The sequence below is a fragment of the Phyllostomus discolor genome, chromosome 8 (assembly GCF_004126475.2).
Source record: "Phyllostomus discolor isolate MPI-MPIP mPhyDis1 chromosome 8, mPhyDis1.pri.v3, whole genome shotgun sequence".
In the NCBI taxonomy this organism is placed as follows: Eukaryota; Metazoa; Chordata; class Mammalia; order Chiroptera; family Phyllostomidae; genus Phyllostomus; species Phyllostomus discolor.
Window position 1 is genome coordinate 5,620,866 of NC_040910.2, and position 21,124 is coordinate 5,641,989.

At 40.2% G+C, this 21,124-nt stretch overlaps 1 protein-coding gene across 2 annotated transcripts in view; it reads left to right on the forward strand.

The window, feature by feature from the left end:
• Positions 1-19,423, forward strand: part of INTU (inturned planar cell polarity protein) — a 49,576-nt gene extending 30,153 nt beyond the window's left edge. For both annotated transcript variants that reach the window (XM_028520578.2, XM_036031789.1), the window contains exons 9-16: positions 2,557-2,610; positions 6,783-6,845; positions 7,570-7,791; positions 8,634-9,107; positions 10,639-10,736; positions 12,482-12,671; positions 14,987-15,144; positions 17,349-19,423. In XM_028520578.2, the coding sequence (XP_028376379.1) occupies positions 2,557-2,610; positions 6,783-6,845; positions 7,570-7,791; positions 8,634-9,107; positions 10,639-10,736; positions 12,482-12,671; positions 14,987-15,144; positions 17,349-17,460 (1,371 nt within the window). In that variant the 3' untranslated portion in view covers positions 17,461-19,423. The remainder of the gene's footprint in view (positions 1-2,556; positions 2,611-6,782; positions 6,846-7,569; positions 7,792-8,633; positions 9,108-10,638; positions 10,737-12,481; positions 12,672-14,986; positions 15,145-17,348) is intronic.
• Positions 19,424-21,124: the final 1,701 nt, after the last annotated feature.

The following is a 21,124-nucleotide window of genomic DNA, read 5'->3' on the forward strand; positions in this document are numbered from 1 at the left end:
TTGGGATACTTTCCAGAAATCATAATTGTAGGGTTTATCTTACTTATGAATTTTGTGACTTTGATTTTGTAATGCAAGGTTATGTTCGGGTTTGTTTCTCATGGATGAAAGCTGGATGAAATGATTGGCTAACAAACAATATTCTTAGCTAAAGTACAGATCTCCACTAATGATGGCAAAATCATCTTCTTTCTGTGACTACAGGTACTTACTGTTTTGGAGAGCAGTGTCTTTAGACTTTTGACACATGAAGATTAAATATTATCTTCCCCCTAAGAAAACTGAACACATTTTAAAACATAGCCTATTTTAGTCTTATAAATTCCATGCAAAGGCTCCCTCTTATATTCAGATTTCTTTTTTAGTGTTCTTTTTTCTTAATTTAGCATGCATTTGATTAAAAGGACTATATGCTTTCATTTCTCTCAATGTAAAAGAAGATCGGACTGAGCCATCACTCTGTGAATTCCAGTGTGTATTTTTTAATTCGTTGCCCCAAACCAGTTGCTTCTCTCACCAAATTTAGTTGCTGTGACCCTTGTCGAGTCAGACACTGCCGTCCGAAGATCAGTCTTCCCGTGCCGGGTTCTCAGACCTGTGCTGTGCTTTGGGGAATCCCGAAAGGTCTCCCCTGGGTGCTCACACGTCAGGTGGGTCGGTGAAGTTCATACACAGGAAGCACTGAGGAGAGGGCTTAGACTTTTTCTGTATTTTGTGGTCTGCTTAAGAAAATTAAGAACAAAATTTCTGGAAAGAGAGATAGATACCTTCTGTCAAGTGACCTAAAGGTCTCTGGTGAATGTAAGGTTTAAAAAACTAATAACTCTTGAAGTTTTTGTTTTTCTTTTACCAGCAAACTCAAAAAACTTACACACTTTCTTCTTCTCTTTGAAACTATGTACTGTGTTAAAAATAATAGGGCTTAGTGACTCTATATCTCCTAATGAAAAATATTAAGGAATTTTATGCCTTAAAAACATCAAGTTGAGCCCCAGCCGGTGTGGCTCCGTTGGTTGGAGTGTCCTCCTGTAAACCGGAAGGGCGAGGGTTTGATTCCCAGTCGGCGCCCAGGCCCAGGTTGCAGGCTCAGCTGCTGGTTGGGACACGTATAAGAGGCGACCCATCCACCTTTCTTGCCCTCACATCGCTCTTTCTCTCCCTCTCTCTCTGCCTCCCTTCCCCTCTCTCTAAAACCAATGTCCTTGAGTGAGGATTTTCTTAAAGATCTAGTTGAAAACATATATACGGATGAAGTTATTTGTGCCTGATAAATTTTAGGTAGAAAGTCATTTTAACTTGGACTAAAACTTGCTCTTAGTTTAGTATACAACGAGGTCTTCAGTTTTCTTTCCCAGGTGTTTGAGAATCTCTTTGTTTTATCTGTTTGTCAGATGTTCTCTTTTTCAAAGTTTGTTTTCCCTAAGTTACGGTGGAGTAATTAAGAGAAAAGACACTCTACCTTTTGTCTTAAGGAACACGAGGAAACAATGACAGCAACCTCGTACAGTAGCCTGTGGAGTCCTGCAGCAGGGGCAGCAACTCATTGAACAGTAACATTCCTGAGATCAGAATCTCCAGTGGGCAACTTCCTTTTTGTCCTGTAGTTTTTCTCAAGAGAAACTGTAGCTGCCCAAAGGGGAGCATGAAGCATTTGCTGGAGGCAGAAGAATGTAGGTCACAGAGGAGTAATAAGTCATACCTCGGGAAACGCAGTGAAAGGCATGACCGGCGTTTCTAACGCTTTGTCATCCCAGCCAGACACAGTTTGTGGGGCGGTCCTACAGAGAGTGCCTTGGACTGTAAAAAAAAAAAAATTTTATAAAAGGACTTTTTTTGCAAATAGCACATGCACTACAAACTTTAATTACCAATGATTTTTAATTGATGTATATGCATTACAAATTAAACCTCTGATCATATTTACTATTTTTAAATTGTGAATGCTTTAGGGAGAAAAAAATGAATAAAGGAGTTCAGGCAATTTCTATAGAAACAAGAGCTAAATCCTAAGTAAAAGATTCTTCCAATAACTCTGTAGGGTGGTGAAGCTGTGCCAGATTCCAGGGGACACGGGCCTTCATGTTTTAATCCACGGATAAAGATTGATACTCCTTTTATACAAGACACAGGGGAGAGATGGGGAAGAACATTGATATTTCCCAAGAATCAGTCTGTTGAGAAATACAGAAGAAGTAAAAAAAGCAAAAACTCAAAATAGGCTACATTATGGTTGATTATTTTTCCTCGAACAATTTTAGTATGTTAAAATTTTTCTAACTTAAAACTATGAGCAGTTTGTTGATTTCATAAACTGTTTTATATTGAATACGCAGTGAAGCTCATGTTGCAATTGTGATTTAATCAGAAAAGGCCTATATGTTAAATTAATTTTTTTGCATTGGAAAGTTTAAAAACAAGTTGTTCTGTTTGGGACAGTTGTTAAATAATACAAAGAAGAAAGATACTTAACTCGTTAAGTAATTATCAAACACTTTTATGTGGCCATCATTAAAAAGTATGAGTTGAATGATTGTGTTACTCTTTTGTTCCTCATAGGTGGAATTAGACACGGCATTGAGTGACTTGGAGGCTGCAGATTTTGCAGAACTGGTAAGAGAAGCAGTGAGTTTTAGGAAAGACTCAATGTTGATTTGTCATTTGCAAATAAGTCATCATTCCGAATATTTTGCAAATGGGAATGTAATAATCTTGAAATGCAAAACACTAGGTCTCTGTCTTAACAAGGAAAAATCTGTTTTGTTTGCCTTAAGATGTTCTACTCAGTTAAAAATAATTGTTATATAATGCATATGTAATGATTAATTAATTACATTGGTATCATTAAGAACTGGGCTTTGTGATACAGGACATACATGTAATGTTGATTAAATCAGTTAAAAACCCTCTAGATTTGAATTTAAATGGAAAGTGTTGATATGATTTGTTTTATTTTTTAAAATGTATAATCTTTATCATATATTTTCCCATTACCATTTAGTTTCCTTATGTCCCCCACCCCCAGCAATCACCACACTGTTGTCCAGGTCCATGAGTCCTTTTTCCTTTTTGCTCAATCCCTCCACCCTCTAACCTGCACCCCTCCACTAGCTGTCATTTGTTCTCCATCTATGAGTCTGTCTCTGTTTTGCTTGTTAGTTCAGTTTGTTCATTAGATGTGTTCAGTTCCACATATGAGTGAAATTGTATGGTATTTGTCTCCTCTGACTGGCTTTTTTCACTTAGCATAATGTTCTCCAGGTCCATCCATGCTGTTGCAAAGGGTAAAATTTTCTTCTTTTTTATGGCCAGGTAGAATTCCTTTGTATAAATGTCCCATAGTTGTTTTATCCACTCATCTGTTGATGGACGCTTGGGCTGCTTCCTTATCCTTGGAGATTGTAAATAACACCGCAATGAACATAGGGGTCCTTATGTGCTTTTGAATTAGTGTTTTAGGTTCCTTCGGATATATTCCCAGAAGTAGGATTGCTGGGTCAAAAGGCAGATCCATTTTTAATTTTCTGAGGTATCTCCATACTGCTTTCCACAGTGGCTGCACCAGTCTGCATTCCCACCAACAGTGCAAAGGTTCCCTGTTCTCCACATCCTTGCCAGTTTTTAATATTTAAAAAAGTGTATTTCTAGTTCTGCCCAATGAAAATGCCCAGACATTGTGACCATCCCAGCACTCATGAGCCCCACTAGCACCCAGGTCTTGGTGAGTCAATAATATTTCTTGCCAAAAGGAACCAAGACTTTTAAAAGAAATGGCTGAATCCAGATTTGGGCCTGAAAATATACCTGACAAGCCTGGCAACATCTTGTTATAACAGGAATCAAGAAACCTTTCAAAAACTGTTAGAGTTAATGTAGGACTCATGTAATCAGGAGACAGCTTAAAGAGGTTCCCACTTGAGTGTCTATAAGGATAATAACTGGGAGAAATTGAAACATGTCAGGTATGTTTTAGTCCATGGGTTCATAATGATACAAAAGAAAACTAAATGTCTCCGTCAACTTGGGAAGATACTAGGGAGCTGAATCCTTATTGTGAAAACTGGTAAATAAGAAAGAAGAATCTAGCCGTGGCTGGCATAGCTCAGTGGATTCAGCGCGGGCTGCGAACCAAAGCATCGCAGGTTCGATTCCCAATCAGGGTACAAGCCTAGGTTGCAGGCCATGACCCCCAGCAACCACACATTGATGTTTCTCTCTCTCTTTCTCTCTCCCTCCCTCCCTTCCCTCTCTAAAAATAAGTAAATAAATAAAATCTTAAAAAAAAAGAAAGAAGAATCAAACACTTACCTGCCTTTCCAATCTAAACCATAGCTCAAGGCTACCAGAGATGGGACAGGGGTTCTCTTTATGGAAGTGGCTTACCTAATGTATCAAGAAAGAATGACAGAGTTGGAATGTCACCCCTTTGCAAGGGGCCTAAGCAATGACTTTCGTGACTGTTAACATCGCACACAAAAAAGCCAGGCACACAGTAGGTGGCCCCGGATGGAAGCACACGTACCGCCGATGGAGTGTGCTTGATCAGGCCTCAGGATCGAACTGCCAATTTTCAGGAAATACCTGGGGGAGAGGGACATGTACAGTGACCCCAGCTGAGGAAGGGGATTGCAATCAGCAAAATCCAGCCTGGGAAACGTAATAGGACAATTTCTTCAACGAGTAAATTAGAAGGGGAGGGTGGGAGGAGCTGAGAGAGAACCTGTCACTGCTGAGAGACTTAAGAAACATATCAACCAATTTTATTATATGGATCTCACTGGGATCCTGATTCAAAGAAACAAACTTTTTAAAAACATCCGAGACAATCAAGAAAATGTAAATACTGATAACTGGCTATTAGGTGAGAGTCACTCTTTAGATGTGGTGATGGTATTAGGGTTATGCATGTATTTTTTTAAGTCCTGTTTGAGAGACACCTCCTGAAATATTTGCACTTGAAATGACATAACATCTGGGGTTGACTTTGAAAGGATTCAACAGGAAGCAGGAAGAAGGAGAGAGGGATCTAGATGCCACAGGATTAGCTGTGTGCTGGTCATAACTGATGTGGGTGGTGAGGGGTACATAGGAGCTAATTATACTATTCTGATTCTATATATGCTAAAACTTTTAGTAATAAAAGTTTGAAAAAGCACATGAGAAGTTAGGGACTCAAAGCAGTGGGGGTGGATCATTCTTAAGAAGAATACCGTAAAGGTGGGGAGAGGATGTTAATTTGAAGGGGTGACTTAGTCTTAACTAAGATCCTGAGCACACGGAACGGTACTTTGTGAAAATAATGGAAATTTAAGGATGGTGAACTCTTCACACATCATAAAATTTTTCTTCACCAGTGGACATTGCTTAGATAGATGCTAATCATTAGGAGCACTTTAGATCTAAAGAATTAAAATTTCTGGGTTTTAGGAACTTACATCCAGCAGGTTTAGTGAAAACTCCAGCCCCTGCCTTGATTGAACATCATTTTGATGAGCCGTGGGAGTGGCAGTATTTTCTGTGGTTAGAAAGGGATCGGTGGGGATTCCTTGGATACAACATCAAGACAATCGTAGAAGAAAAAAATGATAAACTGAGAATGTAAAATGGTACAACTATGTTGAAAAACAGTTTGGCAGTTTCTTAATAAACCTTTTTTAGGTTATTTACCTGGATTTTACCTTTTCTGCAGTGCCATATAAATCAGACCGTACAGGAGGTAGTGTGTGTGTGGGGGGGGGGTCCTGACTTCTTGCATTCAGTGTAATGCATTTGAGATTCATTCACACCATTGAACGGATCAGTGGTTCGGTCTGAGTAGTATTCCACCGTGTCAACATATCATAGTGCCATCCATTCCCCAGCTGGAGGATATGTAGATCATTTCCAGTTTTTAGTTTTCTTTGGGTTTTATTGTTTTTTTTAATTACAAAATTAACACATACATATTGGATAAAAATGCAAACCTGGTTATTAAAAGCAAATGTCCTCTCTCCTCATCCCCCTCCCCACTTCCATCCCCAACTGTACCCGCTCTTACAGTTGGGGTGTGTTCTTCCTGACCTTCTTCTGTACACGCCCCCACATACAAGCCAACACCCATGTACATACACATACGTGTGTGTCATCAGGGCTGTTGTTTCTGACGAAAACTGCACCATAGTGGTGTTTCATTCTGCAGCCTGTGTTCTGTGCTGAACAGTGTATCCTAAAATACTTCGTACTTGCTCCTATAGATCAGCCCTAGTTTCCAACAGAGGTAGGATAATCTGTTATGAACATACCTAATTTTATTAACCATTCTCCGTTGTTGAAACTCACTGTATCTTCCATTTGGCATATTACAAATAATGAAATAATTAATTATTATATTATTAAAGAGTGTGTGTATATATATATTAAATTTTGCATGCTACTGAGTGATCTCAGTGGTCAAATAGGTTGTGCCAATTTGTACTTTCAAAAATAGCATATGTTAATATTAGCTACTCTAAATGATATATAGTGTAGAAGCTCTTTGTCTTGATACATTTATTTAATGGTAATCCCTCTTGGTGTAACAGATCTGTTCATTCTTAGTTGTCTCTGATCAACAGTTTCCTATAAAAACAAAAAATAAGACTGCTCTCAAAGTACTTATTTCATACATTATCCTTCACTCTAATATCCTAGAATATTGATTTCTAATAAAGGCACTATGGAAAGTTCAGTTACTAAAGAATGTAATTGCCATGTTAACTGTTGTTGCTTAACCGGGATTTTTAAATCCACTGTGGTTTTCCCCCCAGTCTGAGGATTACCACGACATGAGGCGGCTGTATACGATTCTGGGGTCTTCTCTGTTCTACAAGGTGAGTTGAAGCTTGAGTCTTTCATGAATGTCAGACTGCTGCATGAATAGACCTAAATTTTCTCAGGCTTTTACCGCATGAAAAATATGTCTGTTCTTTTCTTCCGAATGTAGGTACCCTAAAATTGTTAAAACTTGTAGCTACATATGTACAAGTACAGTGGACCTTTCTGGTTTCACTGTGTTCTAAAGCACTTGCAGATTTGAAAAGGAGAAGCTGTGCTCAAAGAACCAAGCGTGTGAGAGAGGAGGGAGTGCTCTCCGAATCTCCTGTTGCAGCAGTGTGCTGGTGTCTTATCGTCAGCCATGGGCGTGCAGCTTTTTAATAAGCCTTTTAACATGAAGTGGTTGACTCCCAAGTAAAGCAAGTTAAGCATCAAACGAATTTAGGTATTTTCATTTTTCAACTCCCAATTCTCCTCCACATTCCATCCTCAGAATTCAGTTCTTTTCTCATGTGGCCAAACACTCAGGTTTGACACTACTCAGAGGTGACCCTGCTTTGTGCTGCCACCTACCTGTTGTAGACGTGCGTTATCATAAATATTTGATCTCTAGTTGACCTCGCAGGAAAATAATTATTTTTATTATGTCTTTATTCCATTGGAAACTGGAATATTTTAAGCCACCTGAAGAAGGACCTATAAAATCTGACAAATGTATTATGAGATTATATTGCTTGATGCCACCGGTTGACTTGTGTGCTCTTTGTGGCTAAATTCAAGGGCTATTTGACGTGCAGCCATCTGCCCAAGGACGATCTGATTGACGTTGCTGTGTACTGTCGTCACTATGGCCTGCTGCCTCTAGCAGCGAAGCAAAGAGTCGGTCAGCTGGTGATATGGAGAGAAGTGTTCCCTCGCTGTCACTGCCGGCCTCCTACAGACTCGGACCCCGACGCCTTCCAGGAGCCTGAGGGGAGATATTTTTTGCTAATTGTCGGCTGGGTGCGTTTACCTTGGTTTCTTTCCTGTTCTTTTTTTTTTTTTTTTTTTTTGCCTTTTACTAGCTAAATACACAAATATGATGATTTAAAAGTATGGGCTTGTCAGATGCCGGTATTCAAGAAATATTACATGCCCCTTCTTTTTTTTTTCTTTAGCATTCATTTAATACTTGTGGAGAACCAGTAGTGAAACCTAGGATAAGATTTTTAGCAGGTTTTTTAGTCTTTTGTTCCCATTTCTGTAGTGGTTTTATCCCCTGGTTTGTTTTGGGAAACAGAGGGAAACATATAAAAAATACAGAATCAGAATAAGTATGTGAGCCCTGGCCGGCATAGCTCAGTAGATTGAGCACAGGCTGCGAACCAAAGTGTCGCAGGTTCGACTCCCAGGCAGGGTACATGCCTGGGTTGCAGGCCATGACCCCCAGCAACCGCACATTGATGTTTCTTTCTCTCTCTCTCTTTCTCTCTCCCTTCCCTCTCTAAAAATAAATAAATAAAATCTTTTTAAAAATGTTAAAAAAAAGAATAATTATGTGATTATAAATGAATGGACTTCTAGTAATTGAGGCTCTCTGAAAGCTACCTTAGGGAATTCCATGTGCCATAAGTAGTGACTGATAGCACATCAAGATAAGGCAATGTGAGATTTGTTCTCCAGGGTGATCGAGAAGGACTAAGAATTACTAAGAAGGAAAAGGGAGAGAGAGGAGTTCTTAATAATTTTCACGTGGTTATGCCATATGCCCGTATGCCTTCAGTATTCATAAACTGATCCATGCATATTGCATATAAATATCTTCATGTAGCTAAATCTGTCCTAATAACCTTTTCTTCTTACAGCGGCATTTTATGTCGTGTGTACTGTTAGAAGCTGGCGGCTGTGCATCCACAGCTGTTGGGAATCCTGGACCAGATTGCGTATACGTGGATCAGGTCAAAACAGCTCTTCACCAGCTGCAAGCAGTGGACTGCCGCATCAATGAACAGCTGGAATCTTCGCCAAGCCCCTGCTTGTCTTGCGCTGACTGGTTCCTTGCTGGGTCACATGAAAAATTAGATTGTTTGACAACCTCACCTATCCTCAGTAAGCTACAAGGTAGTTCCAAAGTAGCGACCTCTCCACCGTGCAGGAGAACTCTTTTCGGTGACTATTCCTTAAAGACCCGTAAGCCCAGTCCTTCCCGAAGCAGTGGAGGGCCTGACGACGGTGGGGAAGGTGGGGAAGGCGGTGGCCCGAGCCCCCACACCACACCAGATACAGAGCGGAAGCAGAGAGAAGCTGACGGCTCGGAAGAAAGTGGGGCCTTGCTTAAGGTGTGTGTGCGTTCAAGGGCGTGCATTCTGGGAGCTGAGCTGTCTTTCCAGGCCTTATTTTATCATTGCGATAGGATTTTTAATGGCAGATCATTCTTCATTTGAACTGGTGGTGGTTTTAGTCACCATTGGGAAACCAGGGATTCAGAACCAAAAAGAGGAAGAAATAACACGTAATATCCAGGACATCTGCTTTGACACGACTTCCAAGAAGGGCAACTCTCTAATCCTGCCTTCCCTGTTCATCTCTTGATGCTCTGTTCACAGTGTCCACAGGAAACAGCCCAGCAGTGGGCATTTAGTGGTCTGACTACATAGCCCATAAAAGGTTCAGCAGAAACAAAAACAGAATCAGTAACTTAAAATATATGTGAGTGTCTTGCTGTAGTCTTTTATAGATTTTTTTTTTTAATCTGTACCTGTGAAAATCAGGTCTCCATACTCAAGAATTGGAAATGTGACTGTTAAGGGAAGAGAATGTTCATTTTTCAGACTGCTTATCTATCATTTCCTATGTGTGTTTTTCCCCCCATGAAAACACCGTACTTTATCCAAACGGTTATCAAAGTAATCACCCCAAGAGGTGGTTCCTTCCTATTCTAGTAATGCTGCATTTCCGAAACATTTTTAAAAGTTATCGTTCGGGTGGATAGAGGCGACAAAGCATGAAGAAGGAGGAGTCTGAGAAGGGACAAGAATGAAATGGGAGATTCTGAGTGCCCTGGTGTAGCCAACCATAGACTTGACCTCCCAGTTCCAACAGCAGAGCCTGAAGCGGATGTATTTAGGAAGTGCTCACCCTGGTCCTGTACTCAGTATCCCAGCCAGTGAAATGGGTAGGAAATAGACTATTTGGAAAGTATTAAGGAGCCACAAACAACTCCTAAGAAAAATTGAATTAATCACTAAGCTTTAGCCATCCAACAAATGTTGACTGAACACCTACTATGTGCCCAGGGCTATGAGACACAAAGGAGATACAATGATGACTAAGATACAGCCCCTGCCTTTGAGGAGTGCCATCTGGAGAGGGAGACAAGTACATATTATACAAGTATAATATGTAAATTATAACAAAACTTGGTAAAGGCTCCAGAGTGGCCCTAGTAGGAAGTTTTCAGGGAGACCGTTCATGTCCTCCTATGACATGGCCCCAGGGTCTCTAACAGCAAAGATAATTCAGGAGACACAAGTTAGCATTGAAAATATTAAAGGTAGCCCTGGCTGGCATAGCTCAGTGGACTGAGCGCGGGCTGCGAACCAAAGTGTCGCAGGTTCGATTCCCAGCCAGGGTACATGCCTGGGTTGCAGGCCATAACCCCCAGCAACTGCACATTGATGTTTCTCTCTCCCTATCTCCCTCCCCTCCCTCTCTAAAAATAAATAAATGAAATCTTTAAAAAATATATTAAAGGTAACATTGCAAAATAGCAAAGAGTTCTCTTAGAAGGATATTTAGTTTTTACATTATTTTTACACTATTTGACTCCATTCTTAGATATAAACTAACCTACTTAACTATATGTTTCAGGTCATTAAAAAGAAGTCTGCTCTTCTAAATCCATTTCATGTGGGGAACTTGAAAAAGGACCTTTCAGAAAAAGAATTGGAAATCTATAACGCAATGAAGTAAGCAACTTCCTTATAATATTCTTTTCCACTTAAACTCTGCCTTCAAGGAAATTTTACAGTGAGGAAGTACAAGTCCATAGTGTGTAGAGATTTTATTCAACAATTGTAATTACACTGTTTCTTGCATATCAAAGGTAATAGCTACGCTATTTCTCTGGTGTTCTTCATTACACATATAGGAAACATAAGAGATAAGAAACACGCAAAGTAGTAATTCAAATGAGAAAGCCGCCCTTTATCTCTCTGTCACAGGTAACCTCCCCTTTGCGTGTCTGATTTTTAAAGGAGAGTTTACTCGTCTCAGAAGGGATGCTGCGGTGAGCTAGCTGCCCAGATAAGGACACTCCTGAGCCGGCAGTGCTCACTCCAGTGCCCAGCAGGCACGCCCACGGCAGGGTCCAGGCTCAGAGGGGAAATAGGCCTCTTCCTTGACTCTCTGCTCAGGGCCAAAGAAAAATATATAATCAAATGAAGGAATTTTTTACTATAGACATTAGGATCAGAATGGGACAGCTTGAGTGTTTGAGATGCCCATGGGGAAATGCCGTGGATATATTTAAAGACTGCCAATCAGAAGTCAGCAGTGCAGAGAAAAAAGTGAGATACAGCGGAGCAAGTTTCCGAGTCAGCTGAGCTCTGCCGCTTCACCGTGGGACAGCGTGGCTAAAACAGGATGCTACTGTTTAATACCTGCAGGGTCAGTGTGAGAATTAAGACCGAAGATACTTCAAAGCACCCATCTTCGCACATAGGAGATATTCAGCATATTATTATTTTGTTGTTCTTTGGCTCTGCTCACTAATGGTAGAAACAAGCAGTACGTATAAGTTTTGCTGGCCTGTCGAGACCTAACCAGGGGGAGAAAGGATGGAGAAGAATGGAGAAATGAAAATAGTAAGAGAACACAGGAAAAAAATAGACTGCAATAATGAGAAATAGACTGAAACTACTAATTGCCATGGTGTTTGAAAATATTAACCAAGCTTTGCAGTTGGTAATAATTTTAATTTTCTTCAGGACTGTCAGTTTAACTATCATGGTATAAGGCTTTAGTGCTGCTAACTTAAATGCGTTTAGTTTATTGAAGATTTTCTTTTTTTATATATATGTGATCTACCTTCAACTGGTAGTGTGTTTCTAACTTGTAGAGATCTGGGCCGGGCGTGGGCTGAGTCATTCATTACCAACAATGGAAAAAGAGAAAGTTGGCCAATTTGGGTTGTTTTGCAAAGGGACGATTAAGTTACTTGCAAATGAATTGGTGTTTATTTATCCTTGCATAATATGCAGTGCTTGCCTCCATTAAGGGAATTGACAATAACCCTAGTCTGTCCTTCAGTTAAGGACGAAGAGGGAATTCAGTGTTTGCCTTTGTTTCCTTTGCCTAATTACCCTCCCAATATTATATTGTAGATTTTTTTAAAAGATTTTATTTATTTATTTTTAGAGAGGGAAGGGAGGGAAAAAGTGAGAGAGAGAGAGAGAGAGAGAGAGAGAAAGAGAGAGAAACATCAATGTGCGGTTGCTGGGGGCCGAGGCCTGCAACCCAGGCATGTGCCCTGACTGGGAATCGAACCTGCAATGCTTTGGTTCACAGCCCGCGCTCAATCCACTGAGCTACGCCAGCCAGGGCTATATTGTAGATTTTTAAAAAACTAATTTAAGAGTCTTCCCAATTCAAAATGGAGCAGTATTTCTAAGTTTACTTGAATATCTTTTTTCTTTTACTTTTTTTTTTCAAGATTGACCTCGGGTCCAGAGAACACACTTTTCCACTACGTTGCCTTAGAAACAGTGCAAGGGATCTTCATTACTCCCACCCACGAAGACGTGGCCCGGCTGGGCGGCTCCGTCCACCCTGAGCTGATCAAGAATTTCCATCGGTGTTGCCTCTCCATTCGCGCAGTTTTCCAGCAGACCCTGATGGAAGAGGTAGGGCACTGCTCTCAATATATAGTTTTCTGCCGGTTTCATTTCCAGATCTCCAGATATTCTCTCTAAAAGCCCTTGCTTTAACCAGTATGTCCAGTAATGACCGTTTTCATTTAAATTTTTTTTAAGTCACCCACTCTCACTTGCTGGCATAAGGATTATTATACTCACGGGTCCTTCGCTTCAAAGATCTGTTTTGTACTGCTGAGCTTGCTGTCCTAGATCACCGTTTCAGGAAATGGTGGGCCTGTGCTTTTCTATGGCAAAGTAGCATGTCATAGCTTAGAATGTAAACTAGGCTCCGGTGTTTGAGATCTGTGACTCAGCCATCACTGGGACAGTAACGTCTACCAGTTGGTAACACTGATAATTCCTTAAGTATTCAGCCAGCAGTTTAAGGTATTTTGGAACATAATGGGATGAGGTCCAGCGGTAGACACAATACCATTGCAAATGTTTTAGCCACTTGGTTGATTGGTTGCTTGCTTGCTTTCCCATCCAGAATGAAATTTCATTTAATATTGTACCTTCTGGATAAGTAGTAATGTGTATTAATGAAAGATAAGTATTAATTTCTAGAAAAAATAAATTTAACAGAAGTTTAATTGTGATGGGTCTCATCACAGACCCACCCCCCAAAAAAAAAACTCTCCAAAGATGATTACAATGCATATAGCAGTGTGTGTATTCAGGATCTGAATTTGTGAAGAAACGGGGTTTAAAGGTGGAAGAACATTGGGCTAGGAATAGGAACCTCGGACTGAGGCTTGCCTCTTACTATTTCCTCAGCTATAAAGTGAGTAGACCAAATTATATAATGTCTTAGGGCTCGTTTAGCAGTAAAATTCTGTGTCTTACAGGATTTCTTCTTCAAGCTAACAGAAATTGGTATTCAGCAAAATGTTGTGTTTAACTGTATGTCCCTATGCATGTCGCATTCTCACGTTTCTCCTTTCCCATTGGACGCAACTGGTAGATTCTGTGAGGGAACATCTCATTTGCGTATTCAATAATATTTGGTAATATCAATTGGCCTTCCCCATATTGTTTAAATATTGGGGTACCCCTATTCACCAGACACTGTTCTAGGTCCTGGCAGTACAGCAGTGAGCAAAACAGAGCCCCTTTCCTGCTGAAGCCTATATTCTAATAGGGGCCACTAACGAATTAGCACGTAGTGAAATATGTCGGGTAGGATCCGTTTCACAATGAATAATAAAACGGGGAGGATGAGAGGTGAGTGGTACTATTTCGGAAGATCCCTCTAATCACCTAAGAGTAATATGTGAACAGAGAGCTGAGTGAAGTGAGACAGCAAGCCCCGTGGTAAATCTGGCGGCAAAGCTTCCAGACGGGAGGGAACAGCAGGTGCAAAGCCACAGAGCTCAGAGTAGCCACAAGCACTGGAGCGGCCACGTGGGCAGGAGAGTAGTGGGCACTGAGATGGCTGAGGCCGCAGGGCCAGATCACGAGTGGCCTGACAGATGTACGGACTCCGGGCTTTGTTCTGAGGGAGATGGGAGGTTCTTGGACAGGTGTGAGCGGAGCAGGGACACGATCCTTGGTTCTGAAAGGATCGCTCAGGCGGCTGTGGGAGAACAGGCGCTGTAGGGCAGCAAGGGTGGTGGTGGGGACCAGTTAGGAGCTGTGGAAATTCTCAGAGCAAGGAGCATAGTGGCTTCTGGACTCTGGATGCATTCCGGAGGGCGAGCCCAAAGGGTTTGTCATTGGGTTAGGTCAGGGTTTTGAGAGAAAAAAGAACCGAGGGCCACTCCACTGTTTTGGCTTGAGCCTTACAAAAAGTCTTTATATTTGCTAATGATTTAATCAATGGGAAATTTAGAGAGTATGCATCAGAGGAAGAGAATGTACTGCTTTAACTTTAATGTGTTTTAAGTATTTATAAAAGTGGTCTATTTAGTAATCTATTCATTGAGCACCTACTATGTACCAGGCACTTTTAACAAATACAAAGATGGTTAGTGTATTGTCTCTGCCTTGAAAAAGAATCTTATCATGTGCTGAGGAAGAAAGACCTATGAACTGCTAATACAATACAGTGTAAGGACTGATTTAGAGCTATGACCAGAAGGCTCCCTAGAGAGTCAAGGGATGCTTGCTCCATCAAGTGTCTCTTGGGAGGTAGTGTTTACAGAAAGCATAAGGAAGAGGAGAAATTTGCCTGCAGGTAAGGAGAAGCATGTCTTTGCAGGCTCTTAAGTATTAGGACCAGCCAATTCAGATATATATGTGAAGACATCTTAAAGTAACACTATGAATACCAGTTAATATCAATAATACCTATTCATTTACAGAAAAAGAAGGCAGGGAGTGTTGCAGATCATTCAGATTCTACAGACTCGGCCTCTGCCCCGAACCCCGTGAAAGAGCACGGGGTGCTGTTCGAGTGCTCGCCCGAAAACTGGGCAGATCAGAAGAAAGCGCCCCCGGTTGTGGCGTACTGGGTGGTCGGGTGAGTGGGGGACGCATTCGGGAGGGAAGGAGAGCGCTAGCAGCATGAAAGAAAAGAGGTGGTAAAGGAGAGAACGTTTTAAGGTGTAGGCATGTAGTTATTAATCTAACTATAATATCTTACTGTATTTTAGAATTTTATTTTATTTGCTAAGTATGTCCTTTAAATTCCTCCCAAGTCTTTTTCTACTAAAGGCAAAAGCTTACTCAGTTACACAATTATATTAGTAATAATCTAAAAAAACAATGATTTCGCCCTGGCTGACGTAGCTCAGTGGATTGAGCGCGGGCTGTGAACCAAAGCATCGCAGGTTCGATTCCCAGTCAGGGTACATGCCTGGGTTGCAGGCCATGGCCCCTAGCAACTGCACATTGATGTTTCTCTCTCTCTCTCTCTTTCTCCCTCCCTTCCCTCTCTAAAAATAAATAAATAAATAATAAAATCTTAAAAAAAAAAAAACAATGATTTTACAATTTTACTGCTAGTTCCTTCCTTCTGTCCCTACTTCCTTCTTTCCTTCTCTCTTCCCTCCGCTTTCCTCCCCCTCACCCCCACCAACTACAAGCCCCCGCCTGACCTGGCTCCTGCCCACCTCTGTTTCCACTGCCTGCCCCTCTTCTCCCCACCCCATGTGCACAGCACGTGGCCATAATCGAATCTCACTCCTGCTTTTCGTCATGTGTGGGATGTTCTGCCTCTTAACATTTGCATGCAGCTCCTTGATATTCACACCAGTCCTAACAGGTCCCCTCCTCAAAGAAAAGATCCACACTCTTTTCCTTGCATTAAAAGAGCTACTCAGTGATGCTCTATTATATAACCTTCATTATTTACTTTCTTGTTTGTTTGTGGTCTTCCTCCCCCTCACTAGAATATCAACTTTATGAGGTCTGCCTTGAACGCCACTGGCACCTAGCACATATATCGATAAACATATGACAATTTAGTAAATGGAGCTGTGCCTGGCAAAGTGTGGTGGTAGGTGGGTGGTATGGCGAACAGAAAAGACAAGTCATACTCATTGTATCGAACGGTCTTACATCTGGCAAAAGAAAAATGAACTGTGCTCAGATGTCTATATATTTATGGATGTGTTATATGGATGTAGATACATGCCTATATAGATAGATATATAGGTAGATAGATAGACTTGAGTCACTTGTTAAAATCAGAGATGGCTGCACCCCACCCTAGTACGCTTCCTTGTGATTCTGCTGTGCCACAGCCAAGCTTGGGAGCACCAGCATAAGTTCAGTCCTGTGTGTTGTGATCAGAGCTGGACTGCTAGACAGTGAATTTGGGAGCAGCAAGTGGAATAGTGTGGATGGATACAGGAGAGGATAGAGACAGGAACAGTCAGGCACACAGGTGAGAGTGTAGAGGAGCCTGAATTGTATTCACAGCGACTGGAATAGCAAGAATCCAGAGGTGTCGGATTCTGATGATGCAGGTCTGTATAGAACAGAGACGTCTATACAGGTCAGGCAGAACTCCCCTTGATTTAGTTTGGTGTGTATACAGTAGTATTCATTTTAGGTTTTAACTCTTTAGAAAACCAAGTAAAGTTTCATTGTTAATCCCAATTCAACACTCTCTGCAAAATGAGCTGTCATATATATAAAGTGTTTTAATAATAATTAAACTTCAAGCCCTGGCTGGCGTAGCTCAGTGGATTGAGCGCGGGCTGGGAACCAAAGTGTCCCAGGTTCGATTCCCAGCCAGGGTACATGCCTGGGTTGCAGGCCATAACGCCCAGCAACCCCACATTGATGTTTCTCTCTCTCTCTCTCTATCTCCCTCCTTTCCCTCTCTAAAATAAATAAATAAAATCTTTAAAAATAATAATTAAACTTCAGAAAGTAAATGACAATGTTAATAACTGTTATGCTTAACATGGTGGGACCACCACTGGCTTTATTATAATGATAATGACTAAATTTAATATTTAAAAACTGAGGGTTGTAATACATATTAGTCAAATAGGGTTTGGTTTTTACATGCTGGAAAAATAAAAATAACTGACCTAAGCACATATTATTTATTTAAAAGTAAATCTAGCTGCGTTGCACCCTACTGTACATTTGGATTAGTGTTTTAATGTGTTACCAATATTTTCAGAAACAAAAAAGAAATAAAATAAATTGAAAGTGAACATTTTTTTCCTTTGTTTTTTGAATGTCTAAAGTAAGTGTTTTTCTCTGCAGGAGACTGTTTCTTTGCCCCAAAGTTCAAGAACTTTACGTCTGTTTTCATGACTCAGTCACAGAAATTGCCATTGAAATGGCTTTTAAGTTGTTCTTCGGGTTGACCTTGTAACTGTGTCTTCTTGCTGCACAGCAACACTGAGTGTGGGGCCCTGGGCAGTCTCGGGATTGTGGAAATCCACACACAGAAGATAAGGGGTAGCTTCTTTTTCACTGTTCAGTGTTGAACATAATATCGCTGAATATCAAGAGCATTTGCTGTTGGATTGTATGCACTAGATCTTATGTCGTACTGTGAGACTTTTGAAAAAAAATTCATGATCAAAATTTGAAGAAGGAATTGTTAACTTATTTCCATTTTGGTGTATAACATTAATTTATTGACTACTTTGAAATAATATTAAGTGTTTTATATGAAATTAATATAGCGAATATTTGTCTTGGAAAAGTACTCAATTCATTGTGTATTTATCTCAAGACTAACATTGAATCATGAAATCAGGGAGGTTGACCAGGTCCTGGAAATGCATAGTGCCGTGACCGTGAGCAAGTCTTTATACCTCTCTGAGCTCAGGGCATTGAGGGATCATGGGTATGAAGGCACTTTGTTTAAAAGTATTTATTAAATGTCTTAAATTCCTTGATATTTAATTCCCCCAAAACACCATAACCTAATTTAATATTGAGAATTATTAATAAATGCAGCTACTGATCACCTGAGATTTTCAAACAGACTGAAAGCTATCATGAAGGACTTTTTTTGTGTGTGTGCTTCATTTAATGGAATTTTAGTCTGTTGAACAGCTTTTCTGGTGTCAAAGAATCATATTGACCACCGCTAAATAATTGAAATAAAAAGACAAAGTAAGCTACTGATGCTAATTAGGGGAAGTCATTTGCTGTACTATATAGGTGTATACTGTAATGTCCATTCTGTAGAGACTGCAGTTTTTTTTAAATGAAACCAAACATCATCTTGGTTTTAAGTAAACATTGCAAGTAAACTTGGCAGACTATTTCCCAAATATGTTCATAGCCATGTCTGAAGGTAGATCAGTCTGGCTACTGTGTGATAAATGCCTGTCTACCACCACCTCATTCAGTACAGTGGACAAAGTGGCGGTGCATGTACCGCAGAGGTGTGTACTCTTCAGCAGGTACAGAAACATTCTGAAGTTGGATTTCGTTAGCATCCTGCAAATGGTCCCTTTCACCAAGACTATTAATGCAAAAGATTATATAACAACCACTTTTTAAAAAATCAAGTACTGTCTTATCACCATGATATGTAATATGTTGTATATATTGTATTATTTTCCATAATTGTTCATATGGAAAATAATACAATAATCAACAAATAATAATATAAGAATAACCTGTGTTTTGTTACTCACAACTGTAAACCTCCTTTTACCCCACTCTGTATTTTTAGTCCCCCCAAATTCCCTTTTAGAGTATCCTCCTTTTCCTCCCTCCTCCTCCTTTAACTGTTGTTGGTTTATTTTTAGGGTTAGACAACTGTACTTTAGCAAGGGAGAGTTTTTTATTTGTGCCAAGGGACTGTTAATGACGATGCTTGCAGGCAAGATAGTACATTTCTAGTGCCTTTTTATCTTTCTAATACAAATGGGAAATGCCTATGAAACCAATTTAGTACGTTTGTCTGCTCTGAACATTCTTGAAAGTATTGTGAATAATTGTTTGTTGTGTGTGTGAATTCCCTTTAAATAGTGCCTAGCACATCTTGTGTGCTATAAAAGTGTTAGCTGCTGCTACTAGTATTACCAAATACGCATTGGTTGAAAACCAGGGAGTCAGCTGAATCATCCCTGCTGCTGTACGAGATATTGGAAAGAAGCTGAGGCAAAGTATTCAGCACTAAACACTTTGAAGAACAAGGATTTATACTTTGGTTATTTTTAAAAAATACTGTTAAATGTTATTAAAACTTTAGTCTATACACTAAACTGTGTGAAAGTAATTTAATTTGTATAGCTATATTTCTATATTCTATATAATTGAAGCTATTTTTATACTATATTGGTAGTTTTTAATAAAGATGGTTTAGAGATTTGTTTGTGGTTGTATTCCTCTTCATGCATTGGTCCAAAAAATGTCTGTTGAATTTCTACTCTGTGCCAGGCACTGTTCTGGTTGCTGGGGATGCAGCAGTGGGGAAAAAATTTAATAAATGAAACAGCTAAAAGTCTCCACCCTCATAGGAGTGAGGAGCACAAAGGCCTTGAGACTCTATACTTTTAATATTAACATATAAATCACCACCACTGTTTTTGTCTCATCAATTAGTCAATAAAAATGCAATGCAGCAAGTTAAAGTAAACATTTTCAGTTCAGTCTGTTGAAAAGAGCTGATCTAAAGCACTTAAGGCCAAAAAAGCTACATTTCTAAGTACTTTCAGTTCTGTTGTCTCCTATCAATGAATGTATATCATAAATCAGCTTGAGGATATCATGAAAGAATATATTGTAAACATCCTCAACTATAGAGTCAAATGCTGGGGTGAGGGGAAAAGGAGGCAAGAAAGGAAGAGGGAACTGCCCTAATGAGCACCTTGTCTGTCCTCTGAGATACTTACATTCCCTGTAACCAGAGATGCTTCTTTTGGCCTCTCTTGGCACCGTGTAGTGAGATTTAAATGATCACCCCCTTAAGTTTCTCCCTGTGCACTTGTTAACATTTCAAACTCCCTTTAAGGAGACTACAACCTTTCATTGTTCAGATTTTTGCAAATAAAACACCAATCATTAATTTCTTGAATTTACAATGGATTTCACAAAGGATTCTGAAGTCAATGCAATAAAAGACTTTACATTTTTTAAGACTAGAAATAGTGAGTAATTCAATTGCTTCAGAAGATTACTCTGGTGGCAACATGTGAAATGAAAGAGACTCCGGCTGAAAAACTACCCTCTGCAGAAAGGAGAGTAGCACAAAACACCAGACCAGCAGGGCTTGCCCACTTGTATCACTTGAGGTAATCAAAACAATGACAAAATTCCTACTCTGGAATCCTTTTGGCCTACAGTTTTGGGTTTTCACTGGGGTGGGCAAGAGGCGTGGGTGTCACCAAGACATCTGGACCTCCACGAGCTCAAAACTTTCCTTAATGTGTAATACTGAGACAGTAGCTGCCAGTTTCATTCTCAGCCCCTCATTCTCTTTAGTGGAGTTTTCCAGCAGCTCCATGAGGTATGACATTGCAGCTGCCTGAAAAGCAGTTATTAGGGGACCCAAAAAACCCTGGAATTTATTAATGAAAAACTGTGTATTTATTTTTACATGTTTAAACTTCAGTTTCCTTTAAAGTACTCTGCATTTGATGCAATACACCCATCCAGACATTTTTTTCCACTGCTCAAAACAGTGTATGAACACATTGATTTTGATACTTTTTAGTGCTTCTACCATTTCTGGTTTCACCTCTTCCATATTGGCAAAATGTTTCCCTTTGAGGATTTTTTTTCTTCTGGGGAAATAAAAAACGTCACTTGCAACGAGATCTGATGAATGGGGAGGGTGGGGCACAGGGGAGTCATGTCGTTTTTGGTCAAAAACCACTGAGTGCAGCAAGGTGTGGGCAGGTACACTCTTAAATCACCCATCATGAAATAGGCAAACACAGTGAAAGAGTCTTCAAAAAGAAATTTTCACTGAAGCCAAACACATCCTCGCACAACAATGCCAGCTGGTACAGCTGATACAGATGGGTTCCCAGAATGCTCGCCTAGCTGGGGAAGCCTGTACTTTAAGGGAT